This window comes from Achroia grisella, unplaced genomic scaffold (genome assembly GCF_030625045.1).
Source record: "Achroia grisella isolate CSIRO2021 unplaced genomic scaffold, CSIRO_AGI_Agris_v1 utg474, whole genome shotgun sequence".
Classification (NCBI taxonomy): Eukaryota; Metazoa; Arthropoda; class Insecta; order Lepidoptera; family Pyralidae; genus Achroia; species Achroia grisella.
Genome location: NW_026712878.1, coordinates 2119463 through 2141768, shown reverse-complemented (window position 1 = coordinate 2141768; position 22306 = coordinate 2119463). Strand labels below are relative to the sequence as shown.

The following is a 22306-nucleotide window of genomic DNA, read 5'->3' as shown; positions in this document are numbered from 1 at the left end:
GCATCCGCAAGGATTTATATTAATGTTACCCCCAAGGGGATAAAATAGGGGATGAAAGTTTGTATGTAAACTTTGTCAATTTTAAACCGATCGGGCTGAGACTTTGCATGCATAAATCTACTGTGACGTAGGCATCCCCTAAGAAAGGTTTTGATAAATTCCACCCCTAAGGGGATAAATTAACGCGAGCGAAGCCGTGGGCAAAAGCTAGTTAATTTATATAGCAAAACAATGTTTGCCGCGACAGCTGGTAATATGTATATGTAAATACAATTGGAAGCCTTTTGAATTGAAACTTTTGGAAGTTACTTATAAAGTATTTGTAGATAGACCCAAACTTATAGAGTTACTCGTATATCGATGAATATGCAGGTAGCGAAGATAGAAGTTTATTTGAAACTACTATATGTATAAGTATCGTATAAAACTTATCTACTTAACTATATAAGTAAGAAGTTTTAATACGATTTTACGTCTAAACTTTATGACAATATTCAGAAAGATGAATGGTGATCTAAAGTTCTTGAAATTTACTATGAAGTTTGCTTGTTAAAAATTATACGTATTGGATATATTAATCCAATGTAAATCTTTTACCATCGTTATTTTTTTTTAATTAATTAATTATACATTTATATATCTGTCTGCGCTAACGGTATACGCTGTCGGAACACCACTGGAGAATAATAACATAGTAATTCTTTTATTTTTGACAGCTTTAAATATGATTCATACATACAATGTTACAACAATGTTAGTGCAATGTTTAACATAAATATATAACGCCATAGCTCTGTCAAGGCATACCATAAATTCTTAAATTTTTAGTAATATTATAAACGTGTAAGTTTCTGAATGTGATTGGATAGATGGATGTAAGAATGATTGTTACTCTTTCACGCTAAAACTAAATAGATGTGACTAGGTGTACCTGTAGTTTTACCTACATAAAATTTGTAGCCGATATGTTATTTTACTGTAAAGTTTCATCAAAATCCGTTTCGCAGTTTTTGCATGAAAGTGTAATAAACATCCACCAAAGCATCTATCTGTCCATACTCACAAACTTCCGCGTTTATAAGATGTACTTTAATTTTTTTTCTTAATTAGTAACATCTCTAATATATGATAACACAAACATTACACGAAAATATTAATTTACAATTATATGAATGTTTATTGTATTGAAATAATATTTTATTCCGTTAATTCATGCACCTGATACCAAATCAGATACTTGTTTAAGTTTCAGACTAACTTCATTAAAACATGCTCTCTGGCAATAATAATCACTAAGATTATAACTAAGAGTGAATACATGTTTTGCAATAACACCTGCTAACATATTTGAATTATATTTCATCGAATTAGCTGTTATTTTGTGGAGTCCATTTCATTACTTAATAGATTTATACTATTTTGTTTAATTTTGTTACTGACGAAATTATACATAATCTATAAACATAATAATATAAATCAATTTAGTATTTGAAATAATTATATTAAATGCAAACTGATTCCACCATTATAAAAAAGAACCAATAATAAAAAATCAAATAGTAACATAAATGTCCATATAATTACCCAATTTTATTTTCTCTATATGATTAATGTCATGTAACTTTTATGCTTTAGCGATGTAATTTTGTTAATGGAATAATAATCGTGCAGACATTTTAAAAAATCTTGGATAGGTTTTTGACCTCTTTTTTATCTATTTGGTGAAATATGTATTTTTACCTTGGAGTAAAAATCTAGCTTATTAAAAAGTGCCCAATTAAAGGGTGATTAGAATTAGTAAAGCAATAAAATTACTTGAAACGGAGACATGACATATTCGTCTTCTGTAATAACAACGCATAATTAGTACTATGAGTATCCAATGACAATACAATGTATGTAATACTGTTCTTGTATAAGGACAACAGTGACCGTCAGCTTATTTATCATTCAGAATAATCAATTAAAAAGTATAACTATCTATCTACCTGAATAATATATAGCTAGGTATAGGTAGATGAATGAAATACGTCTTTCAGTAACACATCTAATTGCAGACAAAGGACTTAGACATATAGTACAACGTTATATAGATTTATTTGCTACATAACTAATAAAATGTCTACCTACAATATATTACACTTACTTTAATCTTGTTTCAGAACTCAAGCAATGGTTTCATCAAGAATATATTCTTCAATACAAATTATCCTTATATTAATCTTTACACAAAACATCAGATGTACAGAGGAAGGATATTTACGTTACGTTAAAGATGGCTGCTTCATAAAAGGAGAAGCACTCAATTGCGTAAAATATAAGGCATTGAAAATAGCACAAAAAACGTTATTCGGTGATAACATTAACTCAAATGAAACGATAAAGGCCAACCATATGATAAGCTTCGTACCTTTAGATTCGGAAATGATAGAAAAATTTACGACCGACGATAAAAAAGATTCTGTTCTCAGTGAGCCTAAAGGTTTCATGTCCGAGTGGTCAGAGCTTGCCAAATATTTTATGAAGTTGATTAAAGATTTCTTTAGAGTGAAAGGTTTGAAAGTGAATTTACCTGAAGAGGCTCGTGCTTTTGAGGAGGAGGAAGATATCAACGATGGTAAGATATTTTTGCAATTAACTGTACACTTTTACCTTTACACCGAGGTAGACTTTATATAAAGTCGTCTGCTTGGACATTTCTATTTCACTTATTGTATCCACACCTTCAATGTCTAGAATGCGTCTTCCACGGGTGTCACGTTGACATGGAATCCGTAATGCAGTTCATTTCCTTAGGCGATGGTATTATTAAGGTCATCATATTTGCTACTCCAGTTACATAAAACTTCTACCGATAACGTACGAAAACCCTGTGTTTTATTACAATCCAAGTATAATCAATTAAATCAACACGATAAAAGTGGAACATAAAAAATTCTATTTCTTTTTGATTTTAAGTTATTTCCAAGATTCTTGTCTAATGACGCTTAAAGTATCTAACTAAAATATGCAAACCTTGCCTTAATAAATTATAAACTGAACAGTGTCTTTTCTTAACCGATAATCAATAGCTAGAATTGAAAATGGGATATAAAAGCAGACAATGTTACAGGCATCTTGTCCTTCGTTCTTTTTATAAATATTTTGATACCGATTTTCTTATATGTGTTTTTTGACTATTTTGACAGAAAATATAAATAATATAGCCTTTTTTTCCAAAGTTTATTTTCATTATGAGGTTTATAAAATGTCCCGCAACTCGGTGTACCTTTTGGCATTGGCATCCTCCAGCTCTCTCCATTCCCTCTCAAATCTGTCTTCCGAAATCGTATTCTAGAACCGTCCCAGAGTCAGGTTGATGTCCTTTTTCCATCGTATTCTTTGGCAACCCTGTCTTCTGGTGGAATATAATATACACGTATCATTATACCTGCCTTTTACTGAATAATTGTTTAGTGATCTTGCGCTAGTCATAGAGAGGTTTTATTATAATGTACTAGCTACTCGCTCCGGCTTCGCACGGGTGTACATATATTATATATATAAACGTTCCTCTAGAATCCAATAAAAAATCTGCATCAAAATCTGTTGCGTTATTTTAAAAATTTAAGCATATATAGGGACAGCGACTTTATTTTATACTATGTAATGATGATCTACATACTTTAAGAAAAAGCTATGCTTTAATGTCAATCATAAAATATTTTTATTAAATGAAAATTATTAAACAACTAATTAACTATACTAAACATAAAAATATACTTGTAAACATTCACAGATATATTGGTTTGGGATACAAATATATTAATAACTTACCTCTAACTTATCTCAGACAAAACAGGTAATGAAAGTCCATACCTTATAGCGTTATTTTTAGAAAAATCTCGACGCTTGAGTGTAGGCATAGGGTTAGTTACTGTGGTAATGATCGTTCATGCGTAATCTATAAAAACAAATAACAAATATAAAAACAGTTTTCCCTGAATAATACGAGGTATTTGTAATGTTATCATTTAATAATATCTGTCTGGATGTCTTTGTATCTAATAATAACTAATACCTGGACTCAGATACTGATTTAACATTGTTTTATTTCAATCACATCTATGGAGAAATGACAATATTATTGATATATTTGTAAAGGAAAACGATTTAACAATTTAAATTATCATTTAAATTTTATGTATATTAGAATTGCTCTTTATACAGTATATGCTCCATATTTATAAAACATCCTACTAACTAACAAACCCATATTAATTACTAGTTATGCCCGTGACTTCCTTCTTCCTAATTTTGAAGATTTAATACTCTTAGGATTAAAAGAAAGAAGATATCTAAATGAAGACGTCTATTATTAATTAGTAAATTAAAAAAAAAATATTATATAGAGTCTATATATCGTATTGAAAGTATTAAACAAAATTAATTATTAATTATTATATCCTTATATTACGTAATTAAATATTTTTTTAATAATTATAAAACTAAATTTTTAACAATTTTTAAGTGAAAATTTAACACACAAAAAGATAAACAAACAAATAGACAAATTTCGACTCGTCACGATTTTATTATTTTATTATAATGCAAATGGAAAAAAAATCTACTAGTTTGTACTGGTTTGTCAAGATCTTACAAATCATGAAAATAGCTCGTAAGTAAATGTCAAAACAGTTCAATTTCTGAAGTCGATTGTAAGACGTTTGTCGTCTATGAATACGGATGAAATTATTTTTCGCAAGTTACAGTCGACTAATGGAATATATTGTGCTTGCCTTGTTTTCGAACAAAAGATCCGATCCCTGAAAGGCGCATCCATTATAGATCCTTCTGAAAGGAGAAGGGAATCCAAAAGAAAAATGTTTAAAGCAAATAATCACGATAAATATTGTACCTATAAATATTTGTTGCGTCACAGGATTCGAACCGGAAACTGAGAGAGCCACGGGAGGGTTATCCACCGCTACAAAAATAGGTGCGTTCCGCATGAATTTTCTATTGAATCGCACAAAATCGAGTCGTGTTACATTGTTTTAGAGCACATTTTTCATAACTTTCACCGATATTATAAATTTATATATTTTTACTATATCAGATGGAACACAATAACTGACTGAGTAGTTGTTCTTTTTGTGAAACAAGTTTATTGGTAGCAGTATTTATATACAATACAATAGTATATTATTATACTGTATTTAATAAATAGACTATTATTTAAATATAAATTAATAAAAACAGTAAATGACGTATTTAAAATTACAAAGAAAAAATAATAATTTACGCATTGTCCTGGTGCGACGGCGACTGGCGGAGATCCGACCCCGCATAAACTGGAACAGAGCTAAGAGGAAGAAAAAAACTCATTAAGGGGTAGTTTTTTAAGATATTATTAATCACATTGTATCAATGTAATTTGATCCTTACATCACTATATATATATGTATAAAATTTGTTTAATACCTTACTATTGCAACTACTTGACGGATATCAATTTGCTTAATACAATCATTAAAAATGCCGTTTGGTACGTGTTTTGCCTCTAAACCAAGTATCACCAAGCTATAAATCGAATAAAGCTTGATAGCTTGCGAAGAACGTTCACGTCCAGACTACGAATGGATGTGTAACGACCGGGCAAAATCTATTGCCTGGCAGGCAACATTGAAGTAATTTAATCAAAAAGACGTAATAGAGGCATAAAATTTTGCCTGATTAGGTTTAGATTTAAAACGCCCCTATACCACTAATATATAGCATGTGTATATTTATAATAGTAATAATAATAACCATGGACAATTTACATAATGCTATCTAGTCCCTTAAGCTGGGCTTCTGTTATGTACAAGACAATATATTGTAATACTTTTTTTTCTAAATACACGATATATATAGAAAACATTCAGACCGACATACAATCATGCTCATAAATACAAATCCAACCTGTGACCACCTGAAGTACAGTGAAGTGCTAAACCGCTACACTACCGAGACCGTTAATTATTATTACGATGATTATTTTATTATGAAGGCTTAGCCGATTTTTTATATGATTCTAATCAGTCTGAATCAGTTCTCCTTACGACATGAAACATTTTCTTTATGTGGATAATTGTTTTTATTGGTCTGGGTATTACTATGTTCGTATTTACATAATAAAAATAATGCAATTAAATATTTCTACGTATTCAGTTATTTAGGACAAACTCTGATTTGGGCTGGATGGTGCTGTATAAATTATTCTCGTTTATATATTTGATTGTATATTTTTAACTTTCATGCAATGATTATTCAATTGAAAGGTAGAAAGAAAAAACATAGTTTATAATTGGAATACATTGGGACATGAAATCACGAAAGCATTAATGAATAATAAATTCTATATATTTATTAAAAATCTGTTTCAATAACACAATATAATTCTAATAATATAAAGTTCTTACGTTATTGTACGGTGATGATACGATACGGTGTCATATAATTATGTAGAGTCGTAGCATAAATAAATCAAAATAGTCTCTTAATTCTAATTCCCGAAGAAAAAGCGATTTCAGTTAGTTTTATTTTTATTTTTACTTATGCAAATAAAAGTACCGTATAAAAAAAATTTGGGCTTACCAATCAAAATAATAAGAGAATGCACTCAACGAAAACGGAAATCGACATTACGGTAATCAAAATAATAAAATGGAGTTATCGAATATTATATTTATAAACAGTTTTATGGTTTACAAGCCCTTCGAAAAGGGCATTCTTAATGTGATAGTACGTTGTGGTAACCCACAATATAAACAAGAGTAGTAAATAGAGCATGGAGCGACCACAATTAATGGTGGTGTCGTTTGAAATCCATTGCAGGCATTAGGTTGCATACACCAGAATGTTATTTAATATAATAAACTACCTATGCAAATCAGACAATTACCCTCAAAAGAATTCAAATTTAAAATAAAATATTTTTTTTATAATGTTACAAAATATTTAGATTCAAATATAATTATATCGTAATTATGATTATGAAATATATTATGTTAAAAGTTATATTATATCTGTATTCAATTAACGTAATTGTAATTGGACTGATTTTATATAAATTATTTATATATAATCTCAGGGCAATGGACACAGCGCTATCTAGCCCCAAGTTAAGCTAGCTAAAGCTTGTGTTATGGGTACTGATACAAATACATAGATATTTTTTTTTCGTAAATACATACATATTATACATAGAAAATACCCAGACCGATACAAACAATCATACTCATACATACACAATTATACTCATGAATATGTAATAATAATGATGATTTTATTTAGTCTTTATTCTGAAAGTGAAGGTATTATTCTTGTTTATTACAATTTCACTGCTTCGTTTTATCACCTAGTCGTAAGACATAGGCATTCTATTCAATTCTAACTCAATATTCTTCTGTACAACGCTTCATCAGTTGATCAATATAGAGAAGGATTCTCTATATTGATCAACTGATAGAGATTTATAAATACATACTTAACTTCGGAATACAAATTCGACGATCTCAGTGGTCTAGCTGTCTAGCACACCGCTTTACGTCCGATGATCGCGGGTTCGATTCCTCGCACGGCACAAACATTTGTATTCATGAGTATGATTGTTTGTATCGATCTGGGTTTTTTCTATGTATAATATGTATGTATATACGAAAAAAAAATCTACGTACTTATATCAGCAATTTAGTACCTGTAACCCAAGCTTTAGCTAGCTTAACTTGGATCTGTGTGAATTGTCCTGAGATTATTATTATCATATAGTTGGGAGAATTTAAACCCGCAGCAAGTAAGCAAGTAAACCACTAGACTACCTAGGCCGTCAGTTGCTGTACAATGCACATTAGGTATACTAAGACGTAGTAATGCCATCTCTATTATCAACATAACGTAACGTGGCGTGTTTAAACCCGTTCATTATGCAAAATTTACTTTGAAACAGTTTGCGTGTGACACCAGTCAGAACAGTTTAATTAACGTGTAACGCTGCAATTTTGACGCTTGGCAAATATATTAACTAACAACCTGTCCCGACTACATCCGAGACGGATATACAAGAAAAAAAAAGTTTTTATATACATTATAAAGAAATATAACTTTCATGACGACCTTGGTGGTCTAGCGGTTTAGCTCGCTGGTCTCGGGTTCGATTCTAGCACGGTACAAATATTTGTATTTTGATTGTATCGGTCTGGTTGTTATGTATGTAATTACGAAAAAAATAATATCTATGTATTTGTGTCAGTTATCTACTACCCATAACACAAGCTTTAGCTATCTTAATTCGGGACTGGATGGCGCCGTATGAATTGTCCTGTCATTATTTATTGTAGTCGGATAGGTTGTTAGTTAATACTATTATTACTAAGAATCTGACTATACCTGGGTGAATAAACAAAAATTATACTTTTCGAAGGGTTTTGAAAAATAAAGGCTGAAGAGAACGGGAATAATTATTTTTTTTAAATGTCCATATTTACAATATTTGTAATGGTATACTTTGCCCATAAAATAAGAAAATAATGTTTGCGGTGGACAACCCTTATCACTTAGGGGTATGAAAAATAGTAGCCGATTCTCAGATCTATTGAATATGCATATAAAATTTCATAAAAATCGGTCAAACCGTTTCAGAGGAGCATGGTAACAAACATTGTACCACGTGAATTTTATATATAATATAAAACTACGGTGGTAAACAAGCATACGGCTCATCTGATGGTAAATGCCTACCGTTGCCTATGGACGCCTGAGAAACCTTAATATTTAGTAGTGTAATAGTGTTTTTCAAGAAGGGTTTCTTGAAAAACACTGCTGTAGTCTCGTGAGAAAACCTCGGCAGGTAGTTTATTCCACAATCTAGGTGTACGCGGGAGAAAGCGTAAAGAAGAAACTGTACGGTCCGCGACTACTTAGGTTCTAGCGTGTGGGGATGAATTCCAATGTCGAGGGTGAGCGGTGCGATGATAAAAGGTAGCCATAGGCATCGTGTGAAACAATTCATCAGAACACAGTCCGTCGTATATTCGGAAGAACACACAAAACGAAGCGAAGTCTCGCCTCAAACTACATTTAGTTTGAGGTGAGACTTCACTTCGCTTTCGAACCATTCAACAACTCAGAGAGATCGGGATCATCGACAATTCTCATAATTGATAGGGTACACATTCTAACTATCAACTTGATAAATAACCCACGTTTATATACATGCATAAAATCACGACCATTGTAAACGTAACACTGGTGGGTTTGCAAGGGTCGCGGATTCTATTTCCGCGCAAATATTTTTTATTTCTGTCTATTTTTATTTTTTTATTTTCGATCTAAATTTGAAAGTTTAAGTGTATAATTCATTTCGGTATTATGCAAATTAATTGAAGTAGTCATGTGAAGCCGGAGCGGGTCGTTAGTTAAACAATAAAGTTCATATTATTCGTAGACTGCACATAATACTGTTTTTATGTCATTTAATAATACCACATGACAATACATCTCGAATAATAATGTTTGGCCAGCGATAAATTTCTTTAGCACAGACGCTGTAATTCGTGAAATGCTCTATTTTTGCCTTGCAAATATGAACTTCGGGGATAACTGACGATTATTATTATATTAATGCTGACCTACCCATTTTTCCATATGAATGAAGACGAAACCTATTTATATGGTAATATGGTATATATTTTTTTATTTAAATTCATTACAAATCATTATGCAATGTGCACTTATTTGAATTATGTTTATGTATAGACTATTAATGAGATATTATTTGAATGTTGTTTTATAAAATTCACACATTTATTATCTGTATTTATACTACAAATACAACTAGGCTGCCCAGGCTTCGGTCTAGTGCTTTAATAAGCGAGTTTTGTATACATTATCATAATATATACATAAATAGAAAAACGAACAAGTTTACCATATATCGCTGTTTAACATGTACAAAACACTAATCAATACAAATAAGTAGATTTCGATTTTTTTTTCTTACACTATTACCCACTCAATGCCACTGTTTAGGGTTGTTTCTTCTATAAGTCCACCACACAGTTGCTCACATTGTCGCTAAGTTATATTAATAATGTATTATCTGTGCAATAAATAATATAAAACAATCATATTCATAAATGCATACGTTTGTATAATGCGAGAATCGAACCCGCGACTGTCGGAAGTAAAGCTGTGAGATAAATCCAGAGATTTACCGGCTAGGCCATAACTAATGAACACTCAAAGTATTTGTTTGATAGCAAACGTTGATACTTGACCTTTGATAACTCGTAAAATCGTAATAAAGCACCATATCAATTAATTTCAACAGTTGCACTGATTTCCAAAATTGATTATATAATTACAAAGTTGCTCTGACTTATATCTGTGGCAGTCTATGACACGGACTATTAGCTACGAAGTGGGTAATAAATTGAGGTTATTTAAATTGGAATTGTGGGTTTGTTTGATTTGGTTGAGTAAAGAATTAAACACTTATTTCATGCAGCGGCTCGTTCTTATTTGATCCTGGTTGAACTTATATGTAAAATTCTCGTGTCACAATGTTAGTTACCATACTCCTCCGAAACGGGTTGACCGACTTTTATGAAATTTTATATGCATATTCAGTGGGTATGAGAATCGGCAATCTATTTCTGGACAATTTTTTTTATTTTTTATAATATGGCATAAAAAAATATATACAACCCTATTATCACCAGCCCCTAATTTTAATAGCATTTTTACTTATATGGCAAAACAACGTTTGCGTGATAAGTTTGTGTAACTATAATAAGTCCAAAAATATTAAAAAGATAAAAGATTAATGTTAAAATAAGCAGAACACTTTACTTTTTCTTACGAGTATAATAACCGTAATAGTGATGAAATGATTAAATATAATATTTTCACAAACTGTAGCGTAGGTTTTAGATAAATTGTCAGCTTAATAATATTAGTGCCTAAATTATGTACTTGTAATAAACTAGGCCGTGCCTGTAACTTCGATGCCAGATCTCCTAATAATAACTATGTAACGCTATCATAACATCATGACACAAATAAAAAAAATCTTGTGTACTATATATTATAGTATACCTATATGGTTATAACAAAAGATGTGGAAAATCATTATTATTTTCAGGTGAAACACTACTAGACTGTAGACTTACGAAATTATTCCTTAAACACAATTACAGTTTACATCGATATTATATATATCTATGTAAACTGTAATTGTGTTATTTCTATTTACTCTTTAAATTTATATATGTTAACGTAATTTTTCGACATTGTTATAAATGTTAGGTCACAGGTCGATAGGTGGAAGCTACAGTAGATGTAAACAATACAAACAGACATCAGATATGTCTGTTAGTATTGTTCTATCCGCTTTCTTGTTCTTATTCTACTAAATACACGATATTTAGTAAAAAAGAAAATAATAAAGCAGGTAGACAGTAAATAGAGATAGCTCGTAAATATTACAATCACGGTAACATATGCCATCAACTTCCCATTTATAAGTATATTTATCATAGAAATAGTTTAAAACAATGAAATAAAAAAACGCAAAGAATAATAGTAATCATTCTTTATAATTTGTAACGGAATATAAGGTACTTTGTCCCCTGAACTTCGGTTTGAGAGATCTGCACCATCGTCACGAGGTCTTGAACTTGCAACCAAATCACTGCCTGGACTAATGCATTTGTGTCGGTAGCATTTTGACCGGATCGTGGGATTCAATGTTTGAAATTATTTCAAGCAGGTGTTTGTATCGCAACTAATTGATGTATAAATGAAACGTGACAGAGAAATGAGAGCACTAAGTACTAGTGCAATGAGAGCATTACATTTGTAAACTATTCATACTTTATTAAAAATTAAAGTAACGAAAAATGGCTATATCGTAATTTGTATGTAATCGAAATACAAACGAGAAGTAGATTAGCGAAGTCTCTTTACAATCTTCTAAAAGGTTTTGGCGTATGTATCTAGAACTACAGTAAGTTCTTTACTAGAACGTGTATTTAAAGCTGCATTAGCGGGCACCTATCAGTTTTGGCTGGGCAGGAAGAGATACACTAGCGCTTGAAAGTGAGTATTGACGTATGTTGGCAAAGGGGCCCCTTAAACCTACACGGAACGGAACTGCTAGGAGTTTCCCTCTCTGCCACACGATGGATTCGGCACCCGCACGCTTATTCCATAGAATGCTAAGAAGTTCTACTCTCTCTAATAAGTTTAATAAGTACAAGTGTTTTAAAATTTACTACTCAAACTAATACGAGTGATCCGTAACCTGCAATTAAATAGTATTATGTTAATTTGAAAATGGAAGAAAAACCAAGGTACAGTACGAATTTATAGGCGTGGGTACATCTGTGTCATCTATTTCAGTCCTTAACTTGCTTTGTTTTTCGTTTCGATTGAAATACATGACCTCTTAGTCCTTAAGAATAACAAAATATCACATGTTGACGTGATGTCCATGGTGCTGTTCATGTATACTGACGAGGCTTGCCACTTACCATCAAGTGTGATTACCATTCCAGTTATTTAAATCAAATGAATATATTAAAACAAATGAACATAATAAGTAAATTCACATTACAGGGCGGGGCAGAAGAAAGAAGTTAGCCATCGTAATCCCACTGCTCACTCTTCTAGCAGCGATGAAGACGAAGTTCCTCCTCATACCGGTTCTGCTATCAGTTTTATTGATAAAGAAACTTCTGTTAGCTGCTGCGCTGTTGGTGCCGAGTTTGCTTAACACTTTAAAGGCTTGTAAGGTACGTAACTTAATTATAACTTGTTTTTTTTACAGAGTTAATATCAAATAAGTATATGATCCGATCTTTATCGAGCGACCCTTTGACTTTCTGTAACAAAAATAAGATATAAAAAATTCGTATTATATATTATATACATATAAGAACAAACTGTATAAATTCTGAAATAATTGCCAAAGTTAAAGTGTTATACTTGCGAACTTATAACGGGATTTCACTTGGGCTATGTTATTTATTTTTCTATTGGGACTTTCTTGTCGGCAATCTTCTCAAATATTTAAATATCTACCGTATCGTATATACTTAAACGGTGTGCAAAATAGGTAGGTAGTTCATTTTTATTATGTTTATTTTCGTTATACATATTTCATACCACCCATCATATGCGATTTCCCTTTGCTTTTTGAGATAAAAATATCAGATGTCGATTTTCTTGACATCTCCATGTTTTCATTACAATTAATTCAGCACTTTGTAACGAACACAGAGCGAGGTATGCTCTCTGTGTTTATAATATTAGTATAGATTACGGGTCGATGGAATGTCCTAGAAGATGACACGATAGAACGACGACATCACGACGTTGGCCGGGAGTGGATGGATACGGAAGGCGGAAGATTGCACATGGTGAAGATATTGGGAAAGCCCTATATCCAACAGATATATAGACAGACGCTGAAATGATTTTCTGGAATGGCAACTCATGAGTGGTACCATGGGGCCACAAGATAATGTGATAATGTTGTTCATGTAAATACCGACAGTGATGCGCCTTATTTTCCTTTCCAGACACATAAAAAAGAATCATCTCAGCTCTTTATTGTGCATAAAGAACAAACACACAAGCATTCAGTAGATGTAGACAATCACTAAAATCTATATCTTAGAAAGCAGACGAAGTAGTAAATGTCAAGGCGAACACAAAAGGTTGCAATGCTATAGCTCATAGCATAGCATAGCATCTGCCAATAGCCCAAAACCCTAAAAAAATACATGGAAATTTTCTTTTATCGTTATCACCAACTAGCTGACCTGCGCAACTTCGTTTGCGTTTTATTTCCCCACCTTTTGCAATATTTTTCATTGCAGCTCCGCTGATGTTGATGATGATGTTGATAATAGATTACAAATAGTTTGCGATATCTTATTATTATAAATATAATAAATGCAAAAGTTTGTGAGTATGGATGCACGCACTTTCACTCAAAACTACTGAACGGATTTTAATAAAACTCAATCTATAAATTTCACGCAGGTAAACCACGGGCATAGCTATTATAATAGTATTTCTAAAGAAGCCATCCAAGTAGTTATTTATTAGTTTCAGCAATTTTCTTATGACTGCTGAGATTCCTTATAACGTCTTTTAATTTATGCAGGTCTATTAAAAGTCCCACTCATGCACAGGTAATTATTGAAGAAGCGAAAACAGATAATACCTTAGCATTATACAGCAGATTTTGAAAGGCGAAAGGCCATGATAAATTGCTATTTTCCCGTAAACAAACTCTTATATTAGCATCAGCTTTTAACTCATAGAAATCTTGCAAGCTTTTGTTTCTTTTCGACAATCATCAAAAATGAGATAATTTTAGTAATTCGGTTGTTTATATTGTATTATTATTTTACTATTTTATATTATGTTATATTAGTCTGTTATTTATAAATCTATTAGGAAATAGGTATATTTTTTTATTTGAAAGGATAATGTTAAAGGATATTATTATTTTCATTCTATAGAGTTTGAGAAGTCAAACGTGCGTAACAATACATGATTTCTGTGTAGCTTTATAAAAGCTGCATACGCTACGGAAGCTTAAAAATGGAGTAACTTCTCCCGTTTCCTAACATTTCCCTTCACTGCTATGCTCCTATTGATCGTAACTTGATGAAAAGTATACTATAACCTGCCCAGAAATATGAAGAATAATTGTACTAAGTTTCGATAAAATCCGTCAAGTAGCTTTTGTTTCTATAATGAACATACTGTCTGTATGTTCGTTACACAAAAATTTTACCGATTGCATTTTTGGCATCAGTATCGATCACTAATCACCCCCTGATAGTTATTTTGGAAATATATTTCACTAGCTTTCGCCCGCGGCTTCGCTCGCGTTAATTTATCTCCTTAGGGGTGGAATTTATCAAAATCCTTTCTTAGGGGATGCCTACGTCATAATAGCTTTATGCATGCAAAGTCTCAGCCCAATCGGCTTAAAATTGACAAAGTTTCATACAAACTTTCATCCCGTATTTATGCCCTTGGAGGTAGAATTAATCAAAATTCTTTCTTAGCGGATGCCTACGTCATAACATCTACCTGCATGCCAAATTTCAGCCCGATCCGTCCAGTGGTTTGGGCTGTGCGTTGATAGATCACTATGTCAGTAACCTTTGGGTAATATATATTTATATAGCCTTATCGACTAAAACAACTAAATAAATCTATACTTGCCAAATATCTGGCACTGTTATAGTGCTAAAATATAGTTGGACCATCTCTTATTTGAAGTTGATTGTATATATATATGACATATAAGAGAAGATTAAGTATTTTTATTAAATTCCCAACTATTATAATTTTTACGTAACATTTTTAATTCAACAATTTAAATGATTGTATAAGTTATAAAATTTTAATCATCACTATGTCAGTACCTAATTGACCCTTCTACAGATTTATTATAAGTATAGAAGTAGATATTTACCTAGTGTAGTAGTGTACATGACGTAGTAGGTATTCGCCTTGAAAACTTGTGTTTCACTACATTTAGTATTTTACTTTGTAAGTATTTCACCAAAATAATCAATATTTATGCAGTAAACAATGAGGTAAAAGAATATTATCAGAGCCACTTGAAATACCTGCAAGCTTTTATAGATAACAACACACATCAAAGCGGATAGCTTTTTTAAGATTACAGTGATTATATGTATGTAGGCAGATAGATTTGTAGGTATTGTCGAAACTGTAAATGTTTAATGTATACCAGCTGATATAAATTCTCCAAGTCTCTGTATACTATCAATCGATTTGTGTTACGAATATTTGGATTCGAATCCGCGACCAACAAAAGTGTGTACAGCTGGATTGCTAAAGTTGTTATACTACATATATAGTAAAAATCTATTATACTATCAGACAGTCTCGATGGTCTAGCAGTTTAGTACATAGTACGATGTCCGCGGGTTCAATACCACGCACGATGCAGACAATTATATTCATAACTATTTGTAATAATCTGGGTATTTTCTATGTATATTATGTATTCATTTACCAAAAAATGTATCTAAGTATATAATATTAGTTGACTAGTTCCTATAAAACAAGCTTCGCTTAGCTTGGGATCACATTTTTGTTGTACTTAATAAATTGGAAATAAATATACTTGACTAATTGTACCTATTAAAAGCATTATTTTCAGCGAGACACATAGGTTATCTTTTATAGATGCCTAAATATAACTGTTGAAAAGTCAGACAGAAAATTAATTTCTCTTCTTGGCATGTCAAATAACAGGATTTTAAATTAAAATTGTATACTTGAAGCTTAGCCTGGAAGTTGGTTAAAAGCTGTATATTAAAATCTAGCGGACACCGAAAAATCTTTGTATGTTAATTTATATTTCTGACTAAATGTCCAGTAATGAAAAAAACCGATATGAAACTAAAATTTTAAATAAAACAAGAGAAGCACCCACGCCTTGTGTCGTTACATTTTAGTATAATGAATGAAATATGGGCATATCAAGTGTTCCGTTCTTAACGACATCGAAAGTTGACAATGACTTTAACTACGCCATCTAGTATAACAATCGTGATGTTAGATTTTTTTTCAATGAGATTATGTTTACAAAAAGTTCTGTTTTGAAGAGTAACTAATATTCTAATTCGGATACGTCCAAAGTAATTTACATGAGAACTGAATAATCTGAATTTTATGTCAAGGTTTATAATGTTTACCCTCGTCAGGTATTCAAGGTTTCCGACACCTACATTAGAATGATATTTGTATATTTTTTGCTCTAGTGAATAAGAGTGAAATAAACTTTTCAAACTACTTTATTATTCGTCGCTGTCGTATACTACATGTATTACGGAAGTTATAAGATCTAAGTTTCAGTAAGTTTTATAATGTTTTTGTAATATTCTTTATGAGATTAAAAAGGTCTGTGTCAATGATTCTATAATCAAATTAAATTTGAATTGATTATAAACGTCAAAGTAAAGTATATATATATATTTTTTTTTTTTTAATTTTTATTCATTAATACTGTCTTCTTCTAGAAGATATGAAAGAACAAGACACATAAAGGTGATCGTAAATAAACGATACTAAAGTTGATACTTTAATTTTTAATTGAAATTTAATAGATTAAAATTTAAGATATAGTGGTTCACCTAAGGAGACTTTGTAAAAAGTTGCCTACCTAAATACTTCTAACTTAACTATTTTTACCGCCAAGCACTTTGTATTACCAGTGTTTAAGATACAGAGTAGGCATGGGCCTTAGATCTCAAGTATGCAGTGTATGAGGAGTTTTAAATGTGAGTGTCACGTGATATCCGCGGTATTGATATCTAAAAATGATAGCTGCTAATTTCTGTCAGTTTGTTTACCTTAAAACATAATTACGTAAAGGAGAGGTAAGGTCAATCAAAATCTGAACTATACGTACTTAAATCCACATGAATTGTCTGACCGTATTGGCTTTTGTTTGCGCACAATTATTTTCCCTGTAGCATTAGATGGAAATCCAAAATTCAAAATAAGGAAAACCGGTAAAGGAGGGCACCAACCTCTATAAATTTCACCTCTTAATGTGTTGCGGTCGGTTAATGCAGAGTGTTCTTGATTACTGCAGAAAATATTTACGGTCCTTCGTTTTTTCATAAATAGAAAAATTTTACATATATAAACGTATAATTAGGATAAAATAGTTCTTGTACCTTCAAATTGATCACGTGACTTATAAAACTCGATTTTTCGAATCGACGTTTGTTCGAATCATATTGTCAATATTTCTGTGTTTATTCGGATATTAAGTACTTACTTTAAATCCATAACGATAAAAAAAGATCGTTTTTACGTGAAGGTAATAAAAATAGTATCGTTATTTACAGTACTACATCGTATCGTATCGGAAAATGTGTATGAAATAAATCCAACATTTGTGTAATAGTAAAACATTTTCTTTTATCTATATCTGTATACGTTATCTTATAAATGTTTCTGTCTGTTTGTTACCATTTCACAACTAAACCTCTGAAAGAATTTTAATGTAATTTGTCGTGAAAATAGATTGTATTATGAGTACGGACATAGGTTTTGTTTTATCTAAAAAATATAATAAAGATTTCTCATCTCGGGAAACTATTAATTCTTACCAATATAATATTATGAATGCGAAAGTAAGTCTGTCTATCGCGCTTACACACCAATACTACTGAACCGATTTAAATTAAATTTGATACACAAATATAGATTATTTCTTTATCAATCTCTGAGAAAGGACTTACTTTTTAATACGAAAAAAAAGGTTGAAAGGATAGAAGAAAGTTTATGTAGAAGTATCGACATTTTTGAAGCTAGAACGATGAAACTTTTTTTAGTTACATTAATAAATATTTTATGCTATCCAAGCTCATTATTCCAAGCGAGACTACAGTTAGTAATACATATTCAAAATTGACAATAGATAAGCGACATCAATGAGTATCCGACAAATTATAATAGTTTGTCGCATATTCTCATAAACTATTTGATTGCATATTAAGTATTTAACTCTACAGTTTATGATATATTAACACAAACTATTTGATGATATATAAAGTATTTATTCTATTTAACTCCTAACGACAGTTTATGACGCTTATGAACTGTACCAAACTTTAGCTAGAGAAACTAGTGATGAAAACTAAAGAAACTACTGACAATTAGCGACTATGACATCGCAGTATTCTGGCTAGTTCACCACCACAACTATACGAAATGTTACGTTAGGTAAATACTTTAGTTACTGAAAATAATTCCGCTCCAAGTTAAAGCGAGAAATATAACACCGAAATCACTGTTAGATTTCTCGCTTTAACTTTTTTTATTAAGCGAAAAATTGTAAAAAATGTTATTTTGGTGTATGTATCGTATTTATATTCATATGCATGTAGAAAAAACGGTTATTTCAATATTACAAACAGATACTCCAATTTTATTTATGTGTATAGATAAAACACTATGTCCATCTTTGTGATAAAATCTATCTTCACACTTCATTTCATTCAAATCAGGTCAGCCGTTTATTGAAAAAGTCAAACAGACCCATTTTCGCATTTATAATATAATATATTATATACTACGGATTGTGATATTTCACGATATCTTATATACAGTCATGTATGTTTTAAAGTGTTTCAATAAAAGCAGGTTATTTGAAAGAAATTATTTATAATAAAGACACAGTCTCTCAAATACCTACAATTTGAGAGACTTTAGAGAGCTGTAGTTTCCCATGATTGTTTAAGGAACCCGGTATATTTTTCATTCTTTCATCGTTTATATTATATTAATATAGCATAATATTAACGTAAGTAAGATCTTTATGAGCCATGGAAAAAAAAACAGAGGACAAATTAATTTATGTGTTTAAGAATTTGTATGCACGGATATTAAAATATACTTATTATACTTATATACTTATTCTGTAACGATTTTAATGAATATTTCCTTTCATATACCACCCGCCATTATACCAAAATAAAAGAATGTCGACAGGACGTGTTCAATAAAGGCCAAGTTATTAGTTTGTAATCGGCAAAATTACATGAATATATTTATGAATGTAGTAGAAGTGAGAAAGGTCTATTTGTATAGGAGCCTTTGACGTTTTATTGTCTCTGTCTACACCTTTATAAATGACAGGCTAACGTTCATTTATATATGTCCAGCGACATATCCATAAATTTATTTGGAAGCAGGCTATTTCATTTTCCAATCTTTTTCTTTCTTTAATCATATCATAACATCCATATCAATGTAGAAAGATGCCATTTATATACAGTTACGATGAGTCGGTTTGAAATATAATTTGAGTACAGAAAAGTAAACAAGAAACTCTGTTCAGTTCTTTTCAAATGATATTTTAATTTAATTTAGGGTCAATGCAGTTACTACTACTGGTATATTCTATTTAATGCATTTCACTAAACAAAATAATTTTGATTATCAACCATAATCTAATTTGACCACAGGCAAGCACCCGTTAACGAGGAGGAAATGGGATTGTCGTTGTCAATTAGTGGCCATTTTACTGGCAACGTATCCTGTATGGCGGTTAAGCACCGCTCTATTTTCCCTGGAATTGGTGATTACTTCATGCTGAATTCGCCACGATGTGATGAGCTATCATAGTTTACCACCAGTTTACACTGATAGTGCATTCAGGTGCACAATTCCATGTTAATCTGTTAGAATAGAATAGAAAGTCAGTATGACGAATGAGCGAGCCTTCTCTACGCTCGACCATATTTTAGGGAGCCCGATGACCTGGCCCACCACGCCGCCACATGCCTGGACATTTTACTGAGCATGACTACTCATTCCACTCGACCACGTCACAGCTACTTAAAATTACTATATGGTAATTACAGTATTCGCACTTTACATGAGAATGCATGCGGCAATCAATACGAGTACAAAAGCCACTACGCTATCATATATCAAGAAATCAGTATACTTTATATATATTGTACTATATTTCACAAGGACTCATCATAAGTGAATTTAATTGGAATCTTTGTACATTGATATGGATGTTACGTTGTGATTAAAGAAAGAAAGATAAAGATTAAGAAATAAAATCCCCTGCTTCCAAAGAAATTTAAAGGTATTGCATATATATAAATATATGTTAGCCTGTCTATTATAAGAGTGTAGATAGAGACAATAAAACGTGAAAAATAAATTATAACGTTGTCAGTTGTTTATTGATCATGATGCATTAATTTTATATTTTCATTTCAGCATCATCCGATGACGCACTACTCCTACTTCGGCGGCAGTGACAGTTCTGACTTCAGTTCTGACTACGGGAACAACTACGCCTATTCTTCTAGTGGAGGATATGGGAAAGACTGGGCATCTAATAGAGCATATCAACCTAAACATAGGCCAGCGCAAGCACCTGTCTATATAACTGCGCCGGGAACTGCTGTGTAGCTTCTCTTCAGTGTACAACCAAGACGCTCATTTTTTCTGTCTGTTTGTCTGCTTCCCAGTGTCCCGCCGAGGCTTTGTCTAGATATTTATAATTTTGTGACTTATGTATTTATTAATGCAATTTATAGTATATATCACTGTGGAACAGTATACCTTTTAAATAATGTAACAATTTCTCAATTCGGTGGAGTGATTCTGTAGTTTTCTTTTAAGTATAACAAAATTTGCTCTCTGTTTTTATAATTTTTGTATACACTTTTCGAAGCCACGCAACTGATTTACATGCGGTTTTTCAGTTAAAACTAAAATATTGTTTGGAATGTTTATGTGTACAATATTGTACAATCGGGTAATGCCAAATAAACACCAATTTAATTGAGCACAGTTGAGTAAGAATTACTTACTCAACTGTAAAGAAAATGACCTGCAAGAGAAAATACTTTTCACTTTCACAAAACACTCGGAAAGTAATTTTTTCCAACCTAATACTTATGTAAGTTATTAGGTCGGAAAAAAATAATTTCCAAAAGGACCTCAGCCACTTTTGAATGCATTTATTATACGTTGAGGATGGTTATGGAGCATAATGCCTGCCTAATAGTAAGTATTTTTTAAGCTATAAATATTATTAGTGTAAGAAACACACTAATAATAGTTATAGTTATATACCTATATTTACTGTTTTAGTTTTTACCTGGTTTGTGAAACTCAAGTCTAGAAACTCAAATGATATCAATGTCTTACTATATAGTCCAAATTAAATTACAATAATATATCATAGAAACTATCTGCTTACATAAAAATAAACTCCTAAACTAATAATCGATTAGTGTTTTCGGAGAAATAGTGTATATCGCATTAACTAGTTGTATTAGTGACTAAAATGTTTTGGCTATTTATTTATACTCAATTTTAGGAATGTAATCATAATTTTATGGTATAATGAAAAAAAATGTTTATTACTAAAGTTTACTTATTTCTAAATAACTCAACTAATTTAGTTAATCCGTTTTAGTGTAATGTGAGTACCCATGTAGAATTCGCCTAAAACCTTATTTTCGTACATTCTCAATAACATTATAGATATCAGGAGAATTTCAGTAATTCAGTTATAACCCATTTATGGATTATTAAATTTGTTAGAGGTATTTGAGTTTTATATTCCTTAGGGATTTTTAAATTACCGATAAAAGTTTCAACAGAATTAAAGTTATATTGAGTGTATTTTCAATTATGAATTATTAGCAGAGTGCTGTAAACATTGACTAAAATATGT

At 31.2% G+C, this 22306-nt stretch overlaps 1 protein-coding gene across 1 annotated transcript; it reads left to right on the top strand.

Annotated features, from left to right (window-relative positions):
- The first annotated feature begins 2168 nt into the window (after nucleotides 1-2168).
- LOC131845546 (uncharacterized) lies at nucleotides 2169-21156 on the top strand. Its single transcript, XM_059194616.1, has 3 exons — nucleotides 2169-2617; nucleotides 12640-12815; nucleotides 20836-21156. Exons 1-3 carry the CDS (start codon nucleotides 2173-2175, stop codon nucleotides 21028-21030), a joined length of 816 nt encoding a protein of 271 aa, XP_059050599.1. The 5' UTR covers nucleotides 2169-2172; the 3' UTR covers nucleotides 21031-21156.
- The last annotated feature ends 1150 nt before the right edge of the window (nucleotides 21157-22306 follow it).

Excerpts from the sequence above, each read along its gene's own strand:
- LOC131845546 (XM_059194616.1), top strand. The coding sequence starts at position 2,173 with ATGGTTTCATCAAGAATATATTCTTCAATACAAATTATCCTTATATTA. Across the intron at positions 2,618-12,639 it reads GGAGGAAGATATCAACGATG|GGCGGGGCAGAAGAAAGAAG; the intron begins GTAAGATATTTT and ends TTCACATTACAG. Across the intron at positions 12,816-20,835 it reads ACACTTTAAAGGCTTGTAAG|CATCATCCGATGACGCACTA; the intron begins GTACGTAACTTA and ends TTTTCATTTCAG.